Source organism: Plectropomus leopardus, chromosome 23 (assembly GCF_008729295.1).
Source record: "Plectropomus leopardus isolate mb chromosome 23, YSFRI_Pleo_2.0, whole genome shotgun sequence".
NCBI classification, from domain to species: Eukaryota; Metazoa; Chordata; class Actinopteri; order Perciformes; family Serranidae; genus Plectropomus; species Plectropomus leopardus.
Window position 1 is genome coordinate 16,333,554 of NC_056485.1, and position 23,710 is coordinate 16,357,263.

Consider the following 23,710-nt stretch of genomic DNA (forward strand, 5'->3'; position numbering starts at 1 on the left):
CTTAATCATATATCGTCACACCAAAGGACCCATTTTACTTTTCTTCGTTTTCAGTCATAAATACAATAATACAGTTTCTGACGTTTATGTTAACTAATTTAAAACATGGATATTAACACCTTCTACAAGCCATTTAACTCTTATGAAGCCTGAGCTAATTAGTTTGATTTCTTTTGGGGAAAAAGGTAAAGAACTGTGCAAGAAATGTGAAATATTGAAAGAGATTAGTAAAAGGTGACGAGAAAATGACCCGAGAATTAGTCATAAAACAGAGGACAAGAAAAAATTAGAGACAATTTCTGATTAGATATTTAAAATATATATATTATTAATATATATATATATATATATATATATATATATATATATATATATATATATATATGTGTGTGTGTGTGTGTGTGTGTGTATTTCTAAAACTAAATGCTCGGATATAAATACACCAGGACCACAACTAGTAAGCCAAAGAATGATATAAAAACCTCAAAAACCAAAAACTAATAGTGCTACCGTTTTACAGATAAAGCCAGCACTGTTACATGTCTGAAAAGCGCTCCGTAGATTCCTGAAGTGCAGCTTTGTAGCTCGACACCATTCAACTGCATTTGTTTCCTCTGTAGTTCTGCTTAGTGTTTGTTAGCTGCATCATGTTAGCCTCTTTATAAGAAGTTCATCAAGCTTAGGGATGTCAATTTTTTGTTTTTTTTGTTGTTGTTTTTTAACTTAATTATGCCTGTCACCCTGTAACCATTTAGTTATTTAATCTTGGAAACGTCCTAAAATCCTAGAAATACCCTGAAATACTAGAAACTTCCTAAAATCATAGAAATATCCCAAAATCCTAGAAATCCCCTAAAATACTAAATATATTCAAAAATCCTAGAAACATCCTGAAATCCTAGAAATCCTAGAAATGTGCTAAACTCGTAGAGAGTTGCTAAAATCCTAGAAACATCCTGAAATCCTAGAAATGCCCTAAAATCCTAGAAATGTGCTAAACTCGTAGAGTTGCTAAAATCCTAGAAACATCCTAAAATCCTAGAAAGGCCCTAAATTCTAGAAACGTCCTAAAATCCTAGAAAGGCCCTAAATTCTAGAAAACGTCCTAAAATCCTAGAAATGTCCTAAGATTATTGAAACATCCTGAAATCCTAGAAATTACATAAAATCCCTCAAAGATCCTGAAATTCTAGAAATTTCCTAAATTCTTATATAGTAATAAATATCCTAAAATCTTAGATATATTAGAAACACGTATGGGGCCGCCGCGACTGGCCCCTGGCCCCCTGTCATTTTGCAAAAGTGGCCCCCAAACAAAGCGAGCCGAGTCTCCCTGCTCTAGACCGACATGCGTTACTCATCAAAAAATACAGTTAGTCGCTGACATCCCTAATGCTATATTTTGTTTTCACGTGATAGCGGCTTCACAGCTCAGATTTGTTTTGGTATCACTCTGATTTTATGCTTTGTAGTCGAACAGTTGATATAATTTCTCAGCATGTTTGCAGTCGTGTAACCGTGTTGCCTGTTGTGTGTTTCCCATCTTCCCCTCACAACAGTTAAACATTTCATCGTGAGAATTCATCCAGACTTTTTTTTACCTTCATTAACGACTGTTTTTTCTTCTTTGTTTTGTTTTTTGTTATTTTTTTAAACCCCCCTCGACCCTCCGTTTCGCTCCTGGGTCTCCACAGATCGACGACATCTGACTTTCAACCACTTGGCGAGTAGCTAGCCGCCTGGGAAAGCGGAGCTCTGTTGTAATACTTTCAGAGGGTGGTGTTGGTTTTTAGGAGGGAGGGAGACGATGTGTAGCGATGTGATTCATTCCCATGTTTCCCTCGTCCTGTAGTGGTAGTGAGCGCTGTGGTGCAGTGACGTTGTTGTGTTGATTGGTGCTGTAGTGACCTGGTAGTTAGCGTGTGGTGATAAATTGACCCCGATGAAGTCCTGACTAATCCTGAGCTTCAACCTGCCAATGTTTCCTCTCAGCCAGCTGTGTCCTGACCTCTCAGGAGAGTCAACAGATTCATGTTAAAAAAAAAAAAAAAAAATGTTGTTTTGCATCAGGAAAAAAGGGGTGTTGTTTTAAATAATTCTGACCTCAGTATTTACCAAAATAATCATTATGGGTTTTTTTAGTTTTATTTTTTGTTCATTTAAGTGAAAATAAAATATATTATTTTTTTTAATTTATTTATTTTTTTTTTCAGTAAATAGACACATTTTTCAAGCACACATACCCCAGATACACAAAAAGTATATAAATTAAAGAGAAAAATACATAACAATACAACAATGTAGTAATCCTAACAATGTGATAAGAGTAAAATAAATAAATAAATAATAAAAAAAAGTTTAATACAAATTAATATTGAATTATTATGTGAAAGCAAAAAGGGTTTTAGATTGTTATTAAAATTTAAATATCTCAATAATTTACCTGAACATGCACACATAAGGACACATACTTGGGCATATGAAGTATACACACATCTAAAGATATGAACATTATCGAGCAGCCGTAATTTTTGTCTATATTATGAAGTTGCAAGTTTTTTAAAAGAGAGGTAAAGGATTTTTTTTTAAAAAATCCAAATTTATTGCATATTATACACAACTTCTAAGTTAACGTATTGTCCTTTTTTTCTGTCGATAACTTGATAAACACTGATAATGTGGTACCAAAAATATTTTGATTAACTCTCAGTAATATGCTTATTTTTAAAATATTTTGTCAATAATTAATCTCATTTTTGGGGAACCACTGATCTGAAACAGAAAGGACTTTATATGGGAGCTGTTTTGCATTTTTTATATTATATTCTCACTTGGGTGCATGGTGCATGTTTTTTTTTTCAACCAATTCACCCATTTGTACCAGTTTTCTGATGGTTGCTGAGTCTTCTGGGAAATGTAGGAAAATCTTAAGTAGAAATCAAATTCAGGAGGCGAAATGTTTTTTTGTTTTTTTTTAAACTGTAAATTGGTCTCAAATTTAGTTCTAGGTTGCATTTTAAAATGGATTTAACATATTTCGGATTCACTTTTTGTTAAAAAACATTAGTTTCGGACACTGCTGGCTTACAGGAAACATTGCCGTCACCCCTCTGACCCTTCACACACTCTGACCTGTGCCCGGTACCGAGCGTCTACGGCTGTTTTTGTTTCTATATTCTGCTTTTAAAAAGGCGGTCGTAGACGTGTGTCTCGGGGAAATCCGTGTCTGATCTGTGTTTCGTGTCTCCTGCTGCTCCGTAGCTTTAGCTCTGATCCCTCACAGGTCATCTCGACTCCTCTCACTCAGACCTGGGTCCAAATGTGTTGCTCACTCATTTCATTTGCACTTTATTTGCCTTTTTAGGGTTCAAATAAAGCTGAATGCTAAAAAACGATACAAAAAAACTCCCCGTGAGCTCTTTGGACCCAGCTCTGCTCCCCTCAGACGGCTTCTCCTCCCGCTATTAGCTGTTTTAGCTTCAGATGCTCCTCTTCACTGACCTCAGACGCTCACGGCTGAATTCAAGAGCACAGATCAAACAAATCTAAGCTTTTTAACCATTAACTCGGTCTGCGATGTCCTCTTGAATCAGCAGGAATAATGATGACTAACTGAATATTTCGAAACGTTTAATAAGCTGGCTCCGGTCCCGTTAGCCGGGTTGATCAGGTAAACTTGCTCGACAGCAGAGGAGAAGACGAAGGAGGCGGCTCCGTCACGAGTCCGAAATTGACCAGATCGCCATGGAAACGTGGATTGTCCACTTAAAAAGAAAAAAAGACAAATTTACATAAAACAGATATCCTAAAAAAGTCTTAAAAAAAAACGTATTAGTATTAAAATGTAGTCAATCTTTACATCTTTTTGATTTTTTTCTGATGTATTGTAAAACCTTAAAATAATTGGTGACATTATTTTTTTAAAATAATATAATAAATGCCTCTTACATTAATGTCATTCGGATCAGGATAGTGGAGCTGTCTGGCGGTCACTGTAATGATTGAAAATTAGTAATTTAACAAAGGTTTCGAAGCATTTCTTAAATTTAAACTTATGTTTTTATATGGAAAAACGTTTTCAAACTCAGAACGATGAAGAGAAGAATCCCACATGCAGAGTGAAAAACACAAAATCCGCCAGTATTTTCATGTGATTTGATTTATTTATATAATAAGTAATATTTATAGAGAATAATAAACATAAAGCAAAAGAAATGGACAAACACATGATGGAGGATGATTATCCCCTCTCTCTCACCTTTCACGCTTAACCTGTCCTATCAAGTAAAGGCAAAAAATATGTTTAAAATTATTATTATTTTTAAAAAAATTAAGTTTCTATTAAATGTTATTCAGAGTTAGACATCCTGGAGAAATACAAGTAAAATAGAAATGAATTCCTCGTCTCCACGTCCAAACTCGTAAATAATTCGGACTCCTGTGACGAAGGCGTCTCCTCTTCTTCTTCTTCTCAGAGGTTCTGACTTCTCTCCACGTCCTGTTCACCACTTCCTGTCTCCTTGTAGGATCCAGTTTTTCCTTCTCACAGCTTTTTGGAGCGAAAACATAAACCAGCAGTGACAGCGTCAGAAATGACACCTGCTGTGCAGGCTGGGGTGCTGTTTCTGACATGCTGATCACTCCTCTCTCTCACCTCCTCTGACTCCTCTCTCTCCTCTCCTCCTCTCCTCTCTCCTCTCCTCTGATCACTCCTCTCTCTCCTCTCCTCTCCTCTCCTCTCTCTCCTCTCTGGTCCTCTCCTCTCCTCTCCTCACTCCTTTCTCCTCTCCTCTCTCCTCTCACTCTGATCACTCTCCTCTCCTCTGATCCTCTCCTCTCCTCTCCTCTCCCTGATCACTCCTCCTCTGATCACTCCTCTCCTTTGGTCACTCCTCCTCTCTCCTCTCTCTCTCTCCTCTCCTCTCCTCTCCTCTCCTCTCTCCTCTCTCTCTGGTCTCCTCTCCTCTCTCCTCTGATCACTCCTCTCTCTCTCCTCTCCTCTCCTCTCCTCTGTCACTCCTCTCCTCTCTCTCTCCTCTCCTCTGGTCACTCCTCTCCTCTCCTCTCCTCTCCTCTCCTCCTCTCCTCTCCTCTCCTCTCTCCTCTCCTCTCTCTCTCCTCCTGCTGACTTTTGCTTCCTCAGGGACTCGTGTTTTTGTTGGCTTTACAATCAATCAGTGTCCAGAAATTAATTTTTTTGATTCCAATTAATCAAAATATGATCAAATTTTTACAGAAGGGGCCAACAAAAACATGACATCGTTTTTCTCTCCTCCTCTCTAAACCACCAGCACCTCCTCACCTCTCTAAACTCCTTCTTTTCTCCCCCTCCTCCTCCTTTGTCTCCCTCTGCAGGCGGCTACTTGGTATTATCACAAAAAAAGATATCCTTCGTCACATGGCTCAAATGGCAAATCAAGATCCCGAGTCCATCATGTTCAACTGATCCGCTCCTTCCAGGACGGCTGGGGGGGAGGGGGAGACGACAGCGAGGATGAGGAGGAGGTGCGCCTCCTGGATGGCTCCAATCTCTGACATTCGGACCCCGATGTTTCTTCTTCTTAGTTTTCAGCTTTGTAGACCCTGAACCTCGCAGACTGACGTGGCACAAAGAGACTTACCGGCCACGAGAGAGAAAAGATAAAGACTTTATCATTCTGGCTGCTGAGGACACGCAGAGGTCACGCGTTGACAGCACACACACACACACACACACACACACACACACGAGGAATGCACTTTTTACACACACACACACACACAAACAAAATCACAAACACTTTTGCACCTGCAGACACCTCCGACATGCATGCTCTCTCTCTCCACATAACCTGTAAAGCTACACCCGTTTGCACTCTTCACGTGCCTCACCCTTGTCCTGTCTCAGCCGAGGTCCTAGTAGACATCGCCTGGCAGGGGTCAAAGGTCAGAATGAACCGCCGAAGTGGGACGCGATGAGGGACCTTGAAAACCTCCAGGCTTCTGTTCAGATAAACGTCCTCACCTGCGCCTCCCGCACACACACCGGACCTGTCCGTCCTCCAGAGAAATACGTTGTTTACCCGTGAATTTAGTGTGTGTGAGAACGTGTGTGTGTGTGTGTTCCTTAGCGCCTCTACATTCCAGGCAGGTTACCATGGCAACTGGTGTGCACCTGCTCCTCACCCCCCCCCAACCCGAAAATGTTGCGGAAAAGAATTGGGATCCCATGGCTGCTCCCCTGGGTGCACGATGGTGTGTGTGTGTGTGTGTGTGTGTGTGTGTGTGTGTGTGTGTGTGTGTGTGTGTGTGTGTGTGTGTGTGTGTGTGTGTGTGTGTGTGTGTTGAGAGGGAGTTAGAGAGACATAGATGGGTACTGTATTTCAAGAACAAAAGGAGAAAACTGGAAAAACTAAGACCTTCGTGAGTGTGTTTTCATTTCTGAGCCAGCTTCAGCTGTGTGTGTGTGTGTGTGTGTGTGTGTGTGTGTGTGTGTGTAGGTGTGTGTAGGTGTGTGTACGTGCATGTGTGTGATTCCCATTGATTCATTCAGTGTGATTGGAGGTCGAGTGCTTACGCAATGGAAACAAAAGAAGGAAAAAGTGTCTTCTGTGTCACGGGAAACAAAATATATCAAATTTACTTTTTCTTCTCAAAATATTAGGCGTGCTGCTTTTTCACTGTTGATCTTGAAATCTTGCTATAATCAGTTAAGCTTTTACGACTTGAAGCAAAACAAAACTGGAAATCTGTATTGTTATAAGCGATCTGTCAAACTGGAGAGGGATGTTCATGCTGCACAAGGACGTTTTTTTTCTTTTTTTTGGGATTTGACCACGTTTTTGAGTGATATCATCTCATATACTGTTTTTCGTGTTTGATATTCCACCTCAGTTTAGCAGATGAAAGTTATCCAGTCGTTCTCTCTAGACCTCTACAGATGACGTTTAACGCGCCATCAATTTGTGGAGGCATGATTGGCACTTTGTTAAAAAAAAAAAAAGTCAGAATTTGAAAAAAGCGCTTCCTAACAGACGCACACACTTCATACAATAATGCAGTGTTTTTATACTTTGATTTATTTCATCTAATTTTTTGTAGAGTTGCACTCAGCTCATTCATTCAGCCTCTCCTTGCCATGCTCTCGCTCTGTTTATCAACCCGCAAAAGGGACAAAAAAATCTGTCTTGCTCCACGCCGCTGTGGACAACAGAGCCAAGAGGAGGTGCAGAAGTCCAGTTTTTCTCTCATACAAGTAAAACTGCCTACCCCCTGCTTTAAATAGTATTTCCCAACAGTAGAAGATGTTTATTTCAGCCTTTATTTTGTGTCAAATTTATTGGACAGTTAAGACAGAGAAAATAGACTAATTACACTTTTAACATGTTTAAAAAATAAAACACTGCCAATTAAAACAAAACTAAATGTCATAACAAAACCAAATAAGATCTAAAACGTTGTAAAACTGACAATAATTTGATCACTTTTTTCATTTCTGAAGCCCAAGTTCCACACAATAATGCCAATTTGGGTCTTCAAACTGCTTGTTTTGTCCGACCGCCGGTCCAAAACACAAACATCTAATCTAAAACCAGCAAATATGGGCTTTATAAAATAAATGATTAATTATTAATATAAACAGTTTCAGCACTAAAGAGCTGAAGAGCTTCTTGTAGATTGTTTTGCCAGCGGTCTAAGGTCAGGGGTGAACCGTCAAGCTCAAAATTAGCTAATTTTGTCTAAAATAACTCTTTTTTTTTTCTTTAATTTTGATTTAACCTCCAGTCAATCATCATCTCACGACGCTTACGAGCCACCAACACTGATATATAAACAAACACGCAGCTACATCTGCGCGCTGCGTACAGTTACAGCAGGCGGTGCTCAGTCTCTCTTATCCAGTTTTTCTACATCTGGCAGAGGCTTTTTCAGCTTGCACACCTGCATTTTATCCTAAAAAAATCAAAAGAAACACCTGTTACTCCTACCAGCCTTTCCTCTCTTTGTCCTCAAAACATGTTTGATCCTTTTAAAGTGAAAACGATGAAGGGAAATGAAGTGAAGCCGGGACAAACAGTAGCACTTTACCTGTAGAGTGGCGGCAGTAGTGTGTGTGTGTGTGTGTGTGTGTGAGTGTGTGTGTTTGTGTGTGAGTGAGTGAGTGTGTGTGTGTGTGTGTGTGTGCATGTGTGTGTGTGTGTGTGAGAGAGAGAGAGAGGAAGGTCGGGTTCATCCTGTGTACTTGTTTCCGTTGCAGCGGCTGCTCCTGCTGCGTGTCGACGGCAGCGGAGCGGAGCGTCTTTGTTAACCAGTGGTGTTGCCTAACATTGTATTTCATACTGATCTCGATGTTTTCTCCTTTATTTTTATTTTTTTTAATTTATGGGTAGTGTCGATAGAGTTGTGCATTATTATGAAGAATTTTATGTATGATTACATTGATTGTTTGATTGTACATTTAAAAAAAAAATATGTAAAGATTAAATTTTGTTTTAAATTAAAAGCAACAAAAAAGATTCATGTTGCACCGGGTGGTGGTGGTGGTGTTTTAATTTGACTTTTTTTTCTTTTCCTGACGTTTCTTCACCGCTCGGCTTCACGCTGGATACTTTACCTTTTATAGATTATCATTTCTTGGCACTTTTTTTCCTCCTTTCTTTTTAAAACACTGAAGATTTGCTTGTTTGTTCTGGATCCTTTGCATGAATTTCGCCATCCCCATCAGCAGATAAATTTTGCTTCTCTTTCTAAAGCACAAAGTCAAATGTCAAGTTAACATTTAACTCCTTGAAACCTGAGCAAATTTGTCTAGGGAAAAAAAAATAGTGAAAAACTGTTTTCATAATTATCAATATGACATATATTAATATTGGTATTTTATTTTATACATTTTAGGCACTTTTTCCAAGTCTTTTTTTTTTTTTGTACCAATTTTCAGGTGATTTTATTCTAACTTTTATTGTAACTAATCTAAACACTTTTCCAGTTCATTTTTTCTGATTTTCAGGTAATTTTTTTTTTTTTAGCTTATTATTATTATTTTTTGTTCATTTTTGGGTTATTTCCTCTCTTTAATTTCTCATTGCTTTCTTCCCAATGATTTTAAAAAGATATCAAGCCAATGTGTAGAGGTTTGTTACAAGTGGGAGCATGGAGTTCAAAAGAAGTATTTTTTTATTTTCATTTATTTCTTTGTACTTTTTACCTTTGAGTATCAACAAGGGCATAGAGATTAATATTATATATTTCTTCATTTCTTCATTTGTTATCTCAAGGCAGAACATGAGGACAGGGTGCTAAAGGCAGAGCACGTTATCGTTTATTATTACTCATTTATTGGGTTATTTTAGTCGTTTTTTGAGGGCGACCAGCAGCGCTCCTCCAGCATGTGGCGCTCTAGGTCACCGCCTATATGGCCTATGTTAAGGGCCAGCCAGAGCCCAAAAAATCATTAGATTAACAAACAAATCATAATTTGTTATCACTTATTACTGTTAACTAATAAATTACGCTTGTTGAACTGTTGTAATAAAGCAGTATTACTCATCTGCGGCCAACTGAATCACAGCCATGAAGATGTGTAACATGAAGATAATGAGCGAATTCAAAAAACTAACACAAACTTTCTTTTTTAGGACTTTTAGAAAGATCAACCTTTTTTAGTTCACACCAACCCTTTGAAACCCAAACAAATTGGTTAGATTTAAAAAAAAAAAAAAAGAAGTAAAAACAAAAGAAGTGACTTAAAAAGTGCTGAAAAATTATAGATATTTTAAATTTGTGTGTACCATAATTTTAGATATCAAATTATTATGTTTATAAACAATTTTCCCTATTTGTTTTTGATCGTTGGCTTTTTTTCCTCATGTTTTAGAAAGAAATCAAACATATTTGCTCAGGTTTCGAAGGGTTATTGACCTAAATAGTCCTGAGCTTTACTGCTAAGACGTTCATGTAATTTTTCCACCCTCTCTTTTCATTAGTACGCCACACTATGAGGTCCTGTTCTCATTTTCGTCTTGCAAAAGCTCAACAGCGCAGTGTCCGTCTGCATTACTGTCCCTGTTAACAGTGGTTTTACTGTTGGCACCGCAGGGTGGGAGTGGATTAGGAGAGGTTTTGGCTGCAGTGAGTTTGGGGGAGATGACAGGGGCAGCCACTTCCCAAACACAGAGCGGCCTTTGTGAAAAGTCCCCTCAGTTTTTAGTTTGTGAGTAGCTCCTGACAGCAGCTGAGAGTCCGACTGCTCCTCGTGTCCCGTTACAGGACATCTATCATTCATGTCTCAACCTGACACTGGTCTCAGTTTGTTCTCCTGCTGGTTCCAGTGAGCCTCTGCTGCCTCACAAAAACAGCAGATTTACACACTTAAGTCCAAAATAAAATTCACATATTATTTTCTTTTGAATACATGGGGAAGACGACAGTGAGCAACTTGGCAAGAAATGTCCTGATATTGCGCAAAAAACAAAAGAAATAGCTGGAAGGATTATTAGATATGATCAAAAAAACAGGGAAAAATTGGAGAAAACTATTTTTGTGAATTTCATAATTATATATTTAAAATTATATTACAGAAAGAAAATTGATTTTTTTAATGCTCTTTTTTTTAGAATTTGCTTAAGGTCATTTTCTTGTTTGTTTTTAACTTTTTTTTTTTTTTTCCTTATTTTAAGGTAATATTCTTGGTTTTTTTACTTTTATTCTTTTATTGCTTATTTTAAGGTAATATTCTTGTTTTTTTACTTTTATTTTTTGTTGCATATTTTAAGGTAATTTTCTTGTAACTTTTTATTAATTTCTGACTTTTTTTTATTTACTTTTTTCAATTCTTTTTTTAATTGTACATTGCCTTCTGCCAGCGCTTTTGAAAGAAATACAGCAAATTTGCTGAGTACTCAAAGGGTTAATCTAAAGATGTTTCTTCAAAAACAGGGTGCATGCTGGAAGCTCTCGTCACCTGTCACTTCCAGAGTAAGAGTTCAAATCTTTAAGGACATTTTTCACTCTTCTCTTCTGCAAACAGCTTCGCTCTCTGACAGATGGCTGAAGGTTTCCAGCTCTCTGCAGATCCATTTCCTCCGTCAGCTTTATGTCACATCAGAAGAGACGGGCTCGTAACCATGGTTACCACTGCTAAGAAAGGTGACAAGTTTATCTTACTCAGTGTGTATGTGTGGGCTATAATTTAGGACTGTTTTCTTTTGTATATTATGTTTTTTAGAGCCCTCTTTTCAAACTTAAAAAAATTCTATATTAATATTGTTTTCTACTTTCATTGAGTTTAATTTTTAACCATCAGTCCTAATCATATATATCAAATATTCATTAATTTTCAGATTTTTAACCCTTTAAATGCCAGGTTTTTGTCATGATGTCATTATGTTTTTAAAAGAAAACACACAGGAAAAAATGAATTATTTTCAATATTGTACACGCAAAGTAAATTTTCTTTTTAATTATTACAGCCTGGGATATGTTAATAATTTGCAGCAACATTGATAGTGATAGTGCACCCAATGGAAATGTGCAACTTAGCGAGAAATGTCCCACAAATCGCAAAAAAGTTGTAGAATAACCTAAAAATGAGCTTGAGGAGGGATATTAAATATTATGACAAAAATTGTCCAGAAAAATCTGTTTATAAATCTTATAATTATATATTGCAAATAATATTATTATATTATTTTTAGCACTTAAACCTTAATTTTTGGGCCATTTTTTGTTGCTCATTTTCTTCTTCCTTTGTTGTTGAAAGAAATCAAGCCCATTTGCTCAGGTTTCAAAGTGTTAATTCTCCCAAAATAGTGGGTGGGGCACTAACACAATAGTAGACATATCAGTGTTTGTCTGGCTTCTACCAGAACTGCTCATAACTACAAAAACAACACATTTTTTTAATGTTGCACACATTTATGAACAGGTTTAAAAAGTTAGATGCTTGTAAGACAGATGGATGAAAAAAAAACTGACCAAACTGCCAAACTTTTTTTTTTTTTTTTTTTTTTTTTTTTACACAGCACTTTCATTTTATTCCACTACAAAAAAAGAGCCATCTCAAGAGCACCAGTAAAAGCAGAACAGCACCCAGTTCATCTCCGCCACAGACTGGACTGTTAGCCAAGCAAAGGGAGAAAAAAAAGAGTCGTTTCAGTCCCACTGTCCGCTCTCACATGCAGCAGAAACGCGACTGTACTGTAAAGCCTCTGCAGGAGCAGGACGATGCTGAGATCAGGTCTGGAAGGAAATTAAAACCCTAAAACAGCACATGGAAGAAAAAAAGCTACGCTTCTCTACGGAGGAGAAAGGAGACGACAAAAAAATGTTTAGCCGAGAAACAAAAATCACACCACGATGGGTTATAATAATACTCTTAAAATATTTCAAATGAAACAGACAAAAACTACCCAGAGGTGTGTGTGTGTGTCTGTGTGTGAGACCCAGGAAATATACTGTACACACATAGATTAACTCGGCTTACTTGTTTTGTTTTTTTTTAGTAGAAACACAGTAGGCCGTACAATCATGAAATGGTGACCAAACTCTCTTTTTTCAGCCCAGCATGCATCTGTAGGTGAGCGGGACGTCGTACATTAACAGCGGATCGGCTGTAACAGCAGCTGGATGTGAATTCTTGAGTGGATGAAGGAAGCTTAGCTTTCATGGTTTGAAAAAACGTCATGAAAGCAGCTTGAGGCAGATTTCTGGAGTTAGTCGTAAAAACCCTAGCACTGTAAGAAACTAAAAACTGAGAAATCATTTTACCCCCCCGAGAGTGAAACACCCGAATTCATTAAATAATAGCTATGAAAATCTCAACACAGGAAATGTCCCTTTACAATTCACTGCTTCTTACATTAATAATAATATCGATCCGCCCTCCTCATCGTGTACATTCAAGCCTGAAAGTCCAGAGTGAGAAAACCTGCTTGAGTGACTAAAAACCTCACGATTTATTCTCGGTGGAGCCGCCTACAAAGGTTTTAAGAGATTGTTCCATCAGAAAAGATAAATAAAAATGATTGTTTCTCCAAAAAATGTGAAATTAAAAATGTTTGACCTTTTTTTTTTTGTCTTCAAGTGGAAATGCATAGCAGGAAAACTCGTCGCTCCTCCAGGGTTTGTTTGTTTCGTCACACATGGCTCTCGTAAAACACCTGGCAGGACGCGGCCTTATTTGTTGGTTCGGACGCAGCCGGGTCCTGCTCCCCCTCCGCCTCAGGCTGCTCCTGGTGGTCGACAGGAGTTTGTGGAGGTGGGGAGGAAGGAGGAGGCGAGGAGGCTTCTGGCTGAGGTGGAGCTTCGATGTAACCGCCGATGGCGAGCTGCGGGTGGACCGACACCTGGATGGCAATGTGCTGTGGCTGCTCGTGAACGGAGGAGTTGTCCGAGTCGGCGGCGGGGGACTCGCTGCGCTCCCTCTCCCGCCCTCGCTCCCTCTCCTGCAGGATGGTGAAGACGTCTCTCGCCCCGATGGCTCTGCTCACCGTCTCCCGGCATCCCTCGGGCGCCTGCCTGACGAAGGTGTGCCTCATCTCCTCCACCCCCACCACCTCCAGGATCTCCTCCATGAAGGTGCGGCAGTTCATGATGAGCGGCGGCAGCGGGATGCTGCGCGCCAGCTCCTCGATGTACCGCGCGAACTCCATGGTCTTGAACTGCGTGACCTTGGCCAGCTCCAGCGTCTTGGCCGAGGTGATGATGGGGATTCGCTTGGCGATCTCGAAGGCTTTCTGCAGCTTCTCGGCGCCCTCGGTGCGGAAGAATTCGTTGATGGCTTTCTCCGTCTTCTTCAGGTGGCTGCTCATCATGCAGAGGCGAGTGACGTTCAGCGCCATGATGATGGTGAAGGTGACCAGACACACCACCATGTAGTACACGCCCATGTCGCCGTTAGTGAAGACCACTCGCAGCGTCACTGTGCAGTTGGAGCTGCCGTGCACGTTTGACGCCATGCAGGTGTACTTTCCGCGGTCTGCAAACTCGATGCTGGTGATGTTGAGGACGCCAGAGTCCAGCAGCCACCACTTCTCTCCTACAGACAGAGACGCACAACGGTCATGAATATGGCGAACGCCGAGTCAGAACAGACAAACCGTTAAAGCTCCACTCCTGTGTATTTTTATGATGTTTGAATTTTAAATTTTGCACTCATTAGGAGTGCTTTTGTAATGTATACACTCGGTTTATCATTGCACCACACTCTCAAAGAGCAGAGTGTACTCTGGGCACAGATGGAGCAGCAGAACATCAGGTCCAAAGTTCCCTTTCATTTGCCAAAACAAAAAACAAAACAAAAAAGGGGCACAAGCACAAATTACTCTCCCACAGGTGACTGCGAGGGAGAACGATGGGGCTTAGTTAGTTAACTTTTTGCACCTTGAATATTTAGACCTGAATTTCACCAAATTTGAGCCACGTAAATCTATTTTTTTCTTTATTTTTGAAATTCTGAACCTAGAACTTTTTTATCTTAAATTGTGAACATTGGGTAAAAAATAAATTTGAATTTAGTTTATTTACCTTTCAGAGGGGTGACTTTGGAACAAACATTACACTTAGGTGTTTTTCAAAATAACTTATTTTAGTGGTGTTTAACTTTAATACTAAATATTCAGTGGCTGTTAAAATTCAAACACTTTCGTCTCTTCTTTGCTTCCACAGTTGGCTGAAACAAAACAAGAAGTCAAACTGGGCTCTGGAGGCAAACTGGTATGTTACAACCTGAGTTTTGTTTTTTCTTAAACTATTAAAAATGTGATTAATAGCTGTTTTACTACAGAAATTCTGCGATTAATCTCGATTTTTTAAAAAATTAATTGTTTGACAGCCATAATGCAAAGGTAATAAAATTAAATCTAAATTGAATTTAACCTGAAAATATCAGTGATGACAAGCTACAAATTCTCAAAATCTGTTTGCTCACATAACACAACCTGTCCATCGCTTTTGGTAGCATGCAGTGAGGAAATTTGCTGACCGCCTTTTAAAAGCACAATTATTCACTGAAACCACATAACCCACTAAATATGCACAGAGGTCAAAGTTTAAACCCTAAAAATCCTCTTAATGCATCTGTTCCTCTGCTGTGACTCGACAGTAAACTCTCGACAGTAAACGCTGATGTTTGCTGCTTTCTAAAAGGAAATCGCTCACTCACATTTGCTTACGTTGTACTTCTGTTTTAACTCCGTTTTTAGAGAATCTGACAGCTCCAGAGAACACGATGTTTTGGCACATATTTTAAATCAATGGAAAAAAACAAATGCTTTTATGCCAGGAAGCAATTTGTCAGCGTGCGTAAAGTCTTCGGAGCAGCAGCGACTCTGTGATCTCATGTCTGAGCCTCCATCTGTGCTTATCTCAACCTTTGGCTCCGAAATGTAAAACCACTTTATGTTGTGTGTGTGTGCATCGTTAGTGTGTAATGTATATTTATATCAGACTGAGTTCAGGCAGGAGAGCAGCAATGACCTTATTATTCCTGCCGCGCCTTCAATATTTGAACAGGTGGCTGCTCGGCGTGCTGAGGTTTGAGTAATCACAACAACAACCATCGATTTACATGCCGGAGCAGTTACAATAAAAAAGCATTACAACACACACAACACCATTAAAGCAAATTAAAGTGAGCTAACCAGCGACTCATCTGTCCATTAACAACCAGAACATTTAAAAAATGTTAAATCCTTCAAGACCTAAAGCGACATGACTTCTCCTGCGTTGCTTTCAGATGCTTTCACAGGTATTTAAACCTTTGTGCCCTAAACAAATTGGTGTGATTTATTTCAGAAACATGGGAAAAAGGCAATGAGCAACATGGTGACAAATGTTCTACAAACTGCAAAAGATTAGTCATTAGTATTAAATTTAATTTTAAAAAAGTAAATAAATAAAAAGCTGAGGAAAAAACAAAAAGGTAGGGGGGAAATTGTATTTATAATTATCATAATTACATATTTAAAATTATGTTGAAGAATTATACAGTTTTAAGCACTTTTTGTTAAGTCTTGTTTTTTCTTCTTTTTTAAATTTAATTTATTTTTTTATCTATTTATTTAACTAACTTCAGGTTATTTTATGTACTTTTTACATTGCCTTCTTCCCATGTCTTTCAAACAAATCAAGCAGATTTAACAGAGACTGATCACACTCAGCACATTCAAATCTAACTGACGTAATGAAACACTTGGAAGTAGAGAAAATAAAACAAGACACATTTTATATATTTTGGCAGCCTTTTGTAGATTACTTCAAGTATGTTAATTTTGCAGCTACATCCATAATTGATTTTTTATTTTTATTAATTTATTTTCTCTCTCTTTCATAGACTTCCTTTAACCCCCCCCCTCCCTCTTTTTTCTCTTGATTGAATTTTTGCTGTCCTGATCTGTATATAGAGGTTTGTCCTGTTTATGCTACTGAAAAACAATAAAAACTATTTAAAATTTTGAAAAAATCAAGCAGATTAGCTCAGGCTTTATCACATGGACACAGGTCAAACGTGTAGTGACGAGCAGCAGCAGTCAGTGGACACGTGTGGTGACTAACACCGTGATGGTATCTGCGTTAGAGTCTGCATCAAACGTGCTTTGTAGCCGGACGTGTATGTTTATTGTTTAAATGGCTTCAAATGTACAAACCTGAGCGTGTGTGCAGTCTGGGCTCACAAAGCCTTTTGTGTGATTTCTTTATTTATTTTTTATTTTTTTGCTGTGGTTATTTGCTTTGGGTATCAGTTCTTATCGAGGCGACGAGGTTATTTTGACTGATAAACTCATCGACCCACATGGCGATGTGACAGCCTCTCTGCAGTTCAAAGGAATAGTGCGACATTTTGGGAAATACGTGTATTTGCTTTCTGACGGAGAGTTAGATAAGAGGACCGATGCCTCTCTCGTCTCTCTGTTAAAGACAGAGGGCAGCAGATGGTTCGCTCGTCTTAGCATAAAGACGGAAAACGAGGAAACAGCGAGTCTGCGTGGAACAGACGAGCTCGCTTACGTGAATTTCATGCAAGTTCAAGACAGAACAGCAAACTCAAATCCATCAGCCGGTGTTTTGACGATGTGCTATAATGTTACTGTGCAACTTTTTAACCAGCGGCCAAACAATCTGCTGTTGGATAAAACGTTCGAGCCTTTTTTTTAACCAGAAATCGAAATTTCATCTGACAGCTCCTGTGAGTTGTGTGTGTGTGTTTTGCGATGATTAAGTAACCGTTTATTTAAATGGAGTCTGCTGGATTTGACAACAGCAATTTCAGGTCTGTTGCTGATTTAACAAAAAGGATCTTTGACAGAGACGTCGATCTCTGATCTCTGCAGGGATCCCACACGTGTAATAACGATCTGAGAAAAAAAAGGTGTTCCCATAAGTCTCTCTGACACAAAACAAGAAGAAAACTGAGTTCAGGTTGAAGAATAACCTTTAACTCTGGATTTTTAAGTTCGTGTAACGTAAAAAGTCACACAGTGACTCTTCAGCCTGGTATCAAACGCTTTGTGTTAAAAAGACGTTTTTGTGCTCTAAATCTGTGCGCACCCTCATACAGAGCCAGGCTAACTGTTTCCCCTTCAAAAACGATTCCCAGACCAGCATTTTATCCAACGGCAGCAAAGTTTCAGTGAATTCAACTCCTCCTCAGCTACTCGCTGTCTGCACCGTGTGGGAGTAAAGACGGACAGATATCGCAGAGGGCGAATCTCTGAATCTATAGTCTGAAGTCTGGAAGAGACCACAGAAACTGCCCTGCTGGCTCCGTTTCCCACGCTGCTGTCCTCACGAGGACATGAATGGGCGGTCAGGAAATGCAGCCTGGCCGACAACAGCGTCCCGCCCATCCGCCTCTTCATGAGAGAGCGAGATTTCTAATTTTACCTCCACCACCAGATCACGTCATGCCACAGAAGTGCTGCCCAATACTACGAGCGAGTTTGCAGCGAATAAAAAGCAGCGATAAAAAGAAAGAAACAGTGCTGCCTGATGTGGCGAAAGTCTCCCCTTCCCAAATTACATCCTGAGCGTGGCCCAGGGGAGCAGTGCTGCGATGGCGCAGACGCTGCTCTGGGTTTGTGGGTCATAATAACGCTGCTCCTCTTTGACGGCAGGTTTCAACAGGCCGGCTCAGCAGAAGCATCAAAACAACTCCTCACTCTGCGTTCCAAAACACAGACGAAGGAGGCTGAGCGTGAATGAAAATGAGTAGTAAAAACTTTCCGAATGACTTCCTGGCAAACGCCTGCCATCACAGCACGAAAATAATCACTGCTGCCAGAGAAAAATGTGCCATAATTGAGCTTAATTAATCCCTCAGGAAACTGAAGGCCGTCTAATCAGAGTGAAAACATGACTAAGAACACGAGGACCGACGACAAACGTCCTGACGTCAGTTTTTAAACGCTGATAGCTGCATTGATGAGACTCAACCAGGATTGATTTCCTGTTCAATATTTGTAACATTTCTTCTTTTGTCCCAACAGAGATGAGCGGGGAAACACACCAGCAGCACATGACGCGCACTAAAACACCTGCATGTGTTGTTTTCCATCACATGTTGGCATCAAAGCATCAGGATACACCCGTGAGGACGCGTGTAAAGAGAAGCAGCCCTTTTTTCCCACTTTTCTGTGAGTATCCTTTATACATTATCTTTGTTAAAGTACATCAGGTATGCCCGTTAACTCTAAATAAAAGATCTGCTGGGTAGGATGATGTGTAATGTGATATATGTGTCTATGGAGCAGATAAACAATCCGTAATGTGTCAGCCGTACTGTTTGTACTACAGTAACCATCCTCTTTAATATTTATGGCGGCAGTTTTGCAAATGAATGACCTGCATTGCTTCCTAAGATTTTCAAATTAGCGTGATTTTCAATTTAATGACGTTTCTTTACGTGTCAGTAATTTGATTCACTGGATTAGTCATAAACAGACATTTGATCAGTTTTTTTAATTCATTAAGAGTTTCTAAATGACTTTTCCAGACAATATAAGCTATCACAATTAGGGCTGTAATATTATGAGATTTTCAGGGTACGATAAATGTCTCAGAAAATATCACAGTTTCACTGTATGATGGTATCACACAACTATTATTATGAGTTACACTGGCCCTTAAAGGAATAAAACTAAAACATGTTTATTTGATTGAGCAAACAATTAAACCTTGAAACCATTTTTTAAAGTGGAAGTATGTTCAAAAAGTCTGACATGCAGTCAAGGAGGAATTTATATGTGTATTCATTTTATTTTATCAGTATAATGTTAAAGGTACATCGTGAAGGATTATCAGTTTCTGTTTGTAAACACGCCTGCAGGTGAAAATGAAACTCTCAAAGCTCAAACAGATTCACCTGCATTTGGCTTTTCGCCTCACTATATGTGCTTTTTTCTGGTGCTGCCTCTCTGAAATGCTGCTGCTTACGGCCCGTCACCTGGTCGCTACCTTTTTTATGAAGCCGACCTCACCTGAGTGCTGTGAGGATACGCGCCCGTACACGTCCAGAACACAGAAAATAAGACAATACAGGCAGCAGTTAGAGTCTCTGCAGAAAAACACGACACCGCTCACTTCTACGTGATTGAGAGTTTATGTATATTAATTGTTTTTAGGAAAAATTCTGCACAGTAAACCTTTAAGTATTGTGCAGATTCTTGAAGCCTTTTCCAAAACTAGAGGCTTCACGGTTCATTTCTGCAGCACAAACTACTGGCTCCATCTATGACACCAGGAAATGTTACTCAGCCTCGAGCCAAAACAACCTTTAAGAGAGTATAAGATGGATTTGTGGCTATTTTTAAATACTGTGATGTACCCACACGTTAAAGCGGCCTCCCGGATAACTCGAACCATCCAAACTGAGCCAGTTTTTGTTTAAACAACACGATCAGGATGCATGTCTTTAACCCTTTGAAGCCTGGGTGGACATCTGTTTTCTTGGGCTGCATTCAGACACCTTTCACAAGCTGTTTAACCCTTTACACCCTGAGCAAATCGGTTTGATTTCTTTCAAAAACATGAAAAGGCAACGAGCAACATTGAACAAAATTTCCTACATATTGCTAGAAATTAGGAAAAGGTGACAAGAAAATGCCATGAAATTTAAAAAACTAATTAAACTGCTGATAACTGCCTGAAAACTTAAATTAAGTAATTTAGTAAGAAATTAATTTAAATTATTAGTCAGAAAACAAGTATATTTTTCGATTTTCAGCAATTCTGGGGTCATTGTGTTGTTTGTTTTTGTTTTTACTTTTCTTTTTTTTTTATTGCTTATTTTCAGATAATTATATTGTAACTTTTTATTTCTGGCAAAATGCTTCCTTTTTTCTGTTGGGCCATGTCAAAGAGTTAATCTGACAGTTACTGGGTTTCAGTGCAGAGTTTTTCTTAGTCGTCATTTACTAAATAAAGGATCTAAGTTGTACCTCTTCTGACCCAACAGTTTGCATGTTAACGTTTATGGTTACTAACTAATTTGCTCCAATGAAGAAATGCATCTTAAGGTCCTAAATTTAACTTTCAGAAAGCTGACGCTCTTTTGAATTGCTGCTAATTAAATTATAACTGAGTGACGGGCAGCACCGGTGACAAAGAGAACAGGAAACCAGGTTTAAAGTAACAGTGCAGACTGTCTCACCATTCGTCTCCGTGTCCAGACGGTCTCCATGGGAGTTGAACCACTGAACGCTGGGGAACGGCTCTCCGGTGACATTGCAATCAATCAGCGCGCAGCTCCCCTCCCGGGCAATTATCTGGCTCACTTTAGTGAACACAACTGGGACAGATCCGCCGTCTGTCACGTTGCTGCTCTCTGTACGGTTTCCGTCCGTGTCCACCGATAAGGCCCCGGCGGTGTGAGAGGCGATAAGGGACGCCAGGACCAGAGAAACATATCCAGCGGCCCAGTGCATTTTCTCCAACTGTCGGTGTGTCACCCTGGGGGGAAGAGACTCTGTCATTCCTCCCGCGTCTCCATCCAGCAGACTGGCTATCTCTTGATAGTAGAAGAAGGCAATTTGGTATTCAGCGCTTCGACTTCAAGCATCTCACTAGAAAACAAAAAAGGTGAATAAATGTATTAGTAAGAGATGGCACAGGACAAAACAAACACTGCATGTTTAGGACTCGATGCTCAGCAGGTGGAGCTGACACGAGCAAACATAAATACACTGCAGCTGATGAATATTTTGATAATAAAACATCAGAAAATAACAATTATGCAGAACCACAGTCAAGTTTTAAATTGCTCGTCTGTTGTCAATCAACAGCCCAAACCCAAAGGATTTCAATGTGCAATAATATAAAACAGTCATCTGCACATTTAAGAAGCTTGAGACACCTTGAAAAATTACTTACACCTCTACCTGACTGTCGAAATAGTTGCCTGTTGAACGATTTTCTTCCAAATGTATTTAAAAATACTGATTTAGTTCATGGACTGTTTGTTATTTATGAGAGGGCGGGGAGGTCAAATACTTTTAGATGCACTGAGGAGGGACTTGTTTTTTTATTTAGGCTGAGGGGAGGAGCATACATATTTAAGAGGTTGTATTTTGTATTTTTTTACCACCATTTTTTTTAATTTAAAAAAAATCACCAAAATTGAACCATTTATCAGAGCCAAATTTTGCAAAATAGACTTTTGTTTGAATTTCACATTTCACTTGGACACATCATGTGTGACAAATGCTTCCATAAGAAAAAATCATACTGTAAGATTAAAATAGTGGTGTTTCTTAAAACTTGCTTTATTCTATGTCTCATTTAAAATTTGGCCAAAATGAAACTGGTTTGCACTAAGTAACCAGCATACAAAAGGAGTAAAGTTTTTATTGAAAATTTAGACAAAAACAAATCAAAAATCCATCACAAAATAAATATCAGATCTGCAATATTCCCAAGGACATATTAGAGATGAGGAGAAAAAGAAAAAAGAAAAATAATTATAACATATTTTTAAAAAAAGAAGGAACAAACACAGCTAAAGGAATACAATTTAATTAAATTAATAAAGTAATAATCCTGACACATAGTTACACACTAATATCGTCTCTAAGGTTGTACCCTGTCATTTTTCGGTTACATTAGATCACTGCATTAACCCCTAAGTTGCATGTAGCCAGACAGTGAAAGGGCCCCATGTACGCATGTACGCATTTGTTTAACAGAGTATCTCACCCTCTCACAAGCTGCCAACTGAGCCGTTGTTGTAGTCCATTCTTCAGGCATCAGAGTCTTGAAGGTCCGTGGATAAACCTAAAAGTTTTTAAAATCTATAGATAGATAAACTTTATTAATCCCCAAAGGGAAATTGCATTGTAATAGCAGCAGCACATGACATAAGTGAATCAAAACAACAGTTATAGATTAAAACACAGCAGAAACACATGCAAACACACAAGGCTGCAGTGACTAAAAGCAGGTAAATAAATAGCTAGACAGACATATTTAATATACACTCATGAAAAAAAATTGCATTAATATTTAAATATAAATTAATGTAAAATAAATAAATACATAATGAAAAAGAAAGAAAACGAAGCGTCTGCCCCAGTCCCTAATTATCAAAAATGCAGACCAAAAACTGACAGCTATAACTTAACAAATGTCCACATAGTACATTGATTTTTCACCTTTGTATTATTATAAATTAAATACAGTACTTTTGGACACTGTTGTTGACAGTGTGCAGTGATTATGACAGTAATCTTTCCAGTTTCCGTCATGGAAAACATCCTGTATTTAAAGCTTTGGCATCTGCACCATTTTACTAACACAATGATCATATTCATGTGGACTTAGCTGACTGAAAATACTAAACATCAGCATTTAGCCAGAGGTTTCATCAAATATAGCTCAAAATACGCGTTTACAGCTAAAATCCGCTATACCACATAAAAATAATAATAATTTAAAAAACATACAGGCATCTATAACATGTAATAACACTGCAATACATAATTTGTAACGTTAGTTAAGCAATTAGTTTTCTCCTGTGTTATAACAGCATCTAATACAAAAACAAAGCCACACTACAACAACATAACGGAGCTATGTGCGGGCTCCGTCTACTCTCTGGTTCGTTCCTTTGCTACACATGCAGCCCCCGAAGATGGCATCGTTTCCTACTTTACGCGATACAATTATTGACATATACCGATGTCACAGTTTAATGTATGTGTTGATCATTAAGTGAGCGTGATTTTAAGATTGTGTCATTTCAAACGGTGCCGTGTAAAAACGCTAGACATACACGAAACAGGGGCGTGGGACACGGCTATGTGCTGGACGGTGGTTTTATATCACGGGACCTTTCCAGAACTGCAAACAAGCGGTGGCATCTTTCATACCCGCAAAACGACACATGATTTAACGCGTAGCTACGGCTAATAGTAAATAAACGGCGGATAATAGTCTAAATCGTCGGTAGAAAGCGTTTAAAGCGCTGAATTTGTGCCGAGAAAAGCAGAAACGTTACCTCCTCACCAACGGTCCGGCAAAGCGCCACCTCAGCGTCGACGTTAGCGGCTTAAACGTTGACTAAAACCGACTAAATGTCACATTTCCCGGTTGATAAACGGCACTTGTCGTACTCACATCGCGGTCTGTCGAGCCAGGGTCGATGGTGTGTCGTTAGCTATTTCTCCGGTGTCTCCATCCTCCCCCTACCGCCGCTCATCCGCTATGTAACCGGCGACTGAGCTCCAGACCTTTGGTACAGACT

General features: G+C 39.0%; 2 protein-coding genes across 9 annotated transcripts in view; one reads left to right on the plus strand and one right to left on the minus strand.

Moving 5' to 3' along the window:
* Window positions 1-6,781, plus strand: part of clcn3 (chloride channel 3) — a 47,715-nt gene extending 40,934 nt beyond the window's left edge. For 4 of the 8 annotated variants that reach the window (XM_042512067.1, XM_042512073.1, XM_042512072.1 and 1 more), the window contains one exon: window positions 5,356-6,781. In XM_042512067.1, the coding sequence (XP_042368001.1) occupies window positions 5,356-5,535 (180 nt within the window). In that variant the 3' untranslated portion in view covers window positions 5,536-6,781. Of the gene's footprint in view, window positions 1-1,694; window positions 1,727-5,143; window positions 5,283-5,355 lie in introns of those variants that run through there. The other 4 variants (XM_042512070.1, XM_042512074.1, XM_042512068.1 and 1 more) reach the window with 3 other exon arrangements.
* Window positions 6,782-11,708: 4,927 nt separating this feature from the next.
* On the minus strand, window positions 11,709-23,690 carry mfap3l (microfibril associated protein 3 like). Its single transcript, XM_042512550.1, has 4 exons — window positions 23,584-23,690; window positions 22,165-22,259; window positions 20,624-21,035; window positions 11,709-14,014 (listed from the first exon to the last, which is right to left on the minus strand). Exons 3-4 carry the CDS (start codon window positions 20,943-20,945, stop codon window positions 13,113-13,115), a joined length of 1,224 nt encoding a protein of 407 aa, XP_042368484.1. The 5' UTR covers window positions 20,946-21,035; window positions 22,165-22,259; window positions 23,584-23,690; the 3' UTR covers window positions 11,709-13,112.
* Window positions 23,691-23,710: the final 20 nt, after the last annotated feature.

Coding starts and splice junctions, on each gene's coding strand:
- mfap3l (XM_042512550.1), bottom strand. CDS start 20,945: ATGACAGAGTCTCTTCCCCCCAGGGTGACACACCGACAGTTGGAGAAA. Junction 14,015..20,623: donor TCTGGACACGGAGACGAATG/GTGAGACAGTCT, acceptor CTCTGTCTGTAG/GAGAGAAGTGGTGGCTGCTG.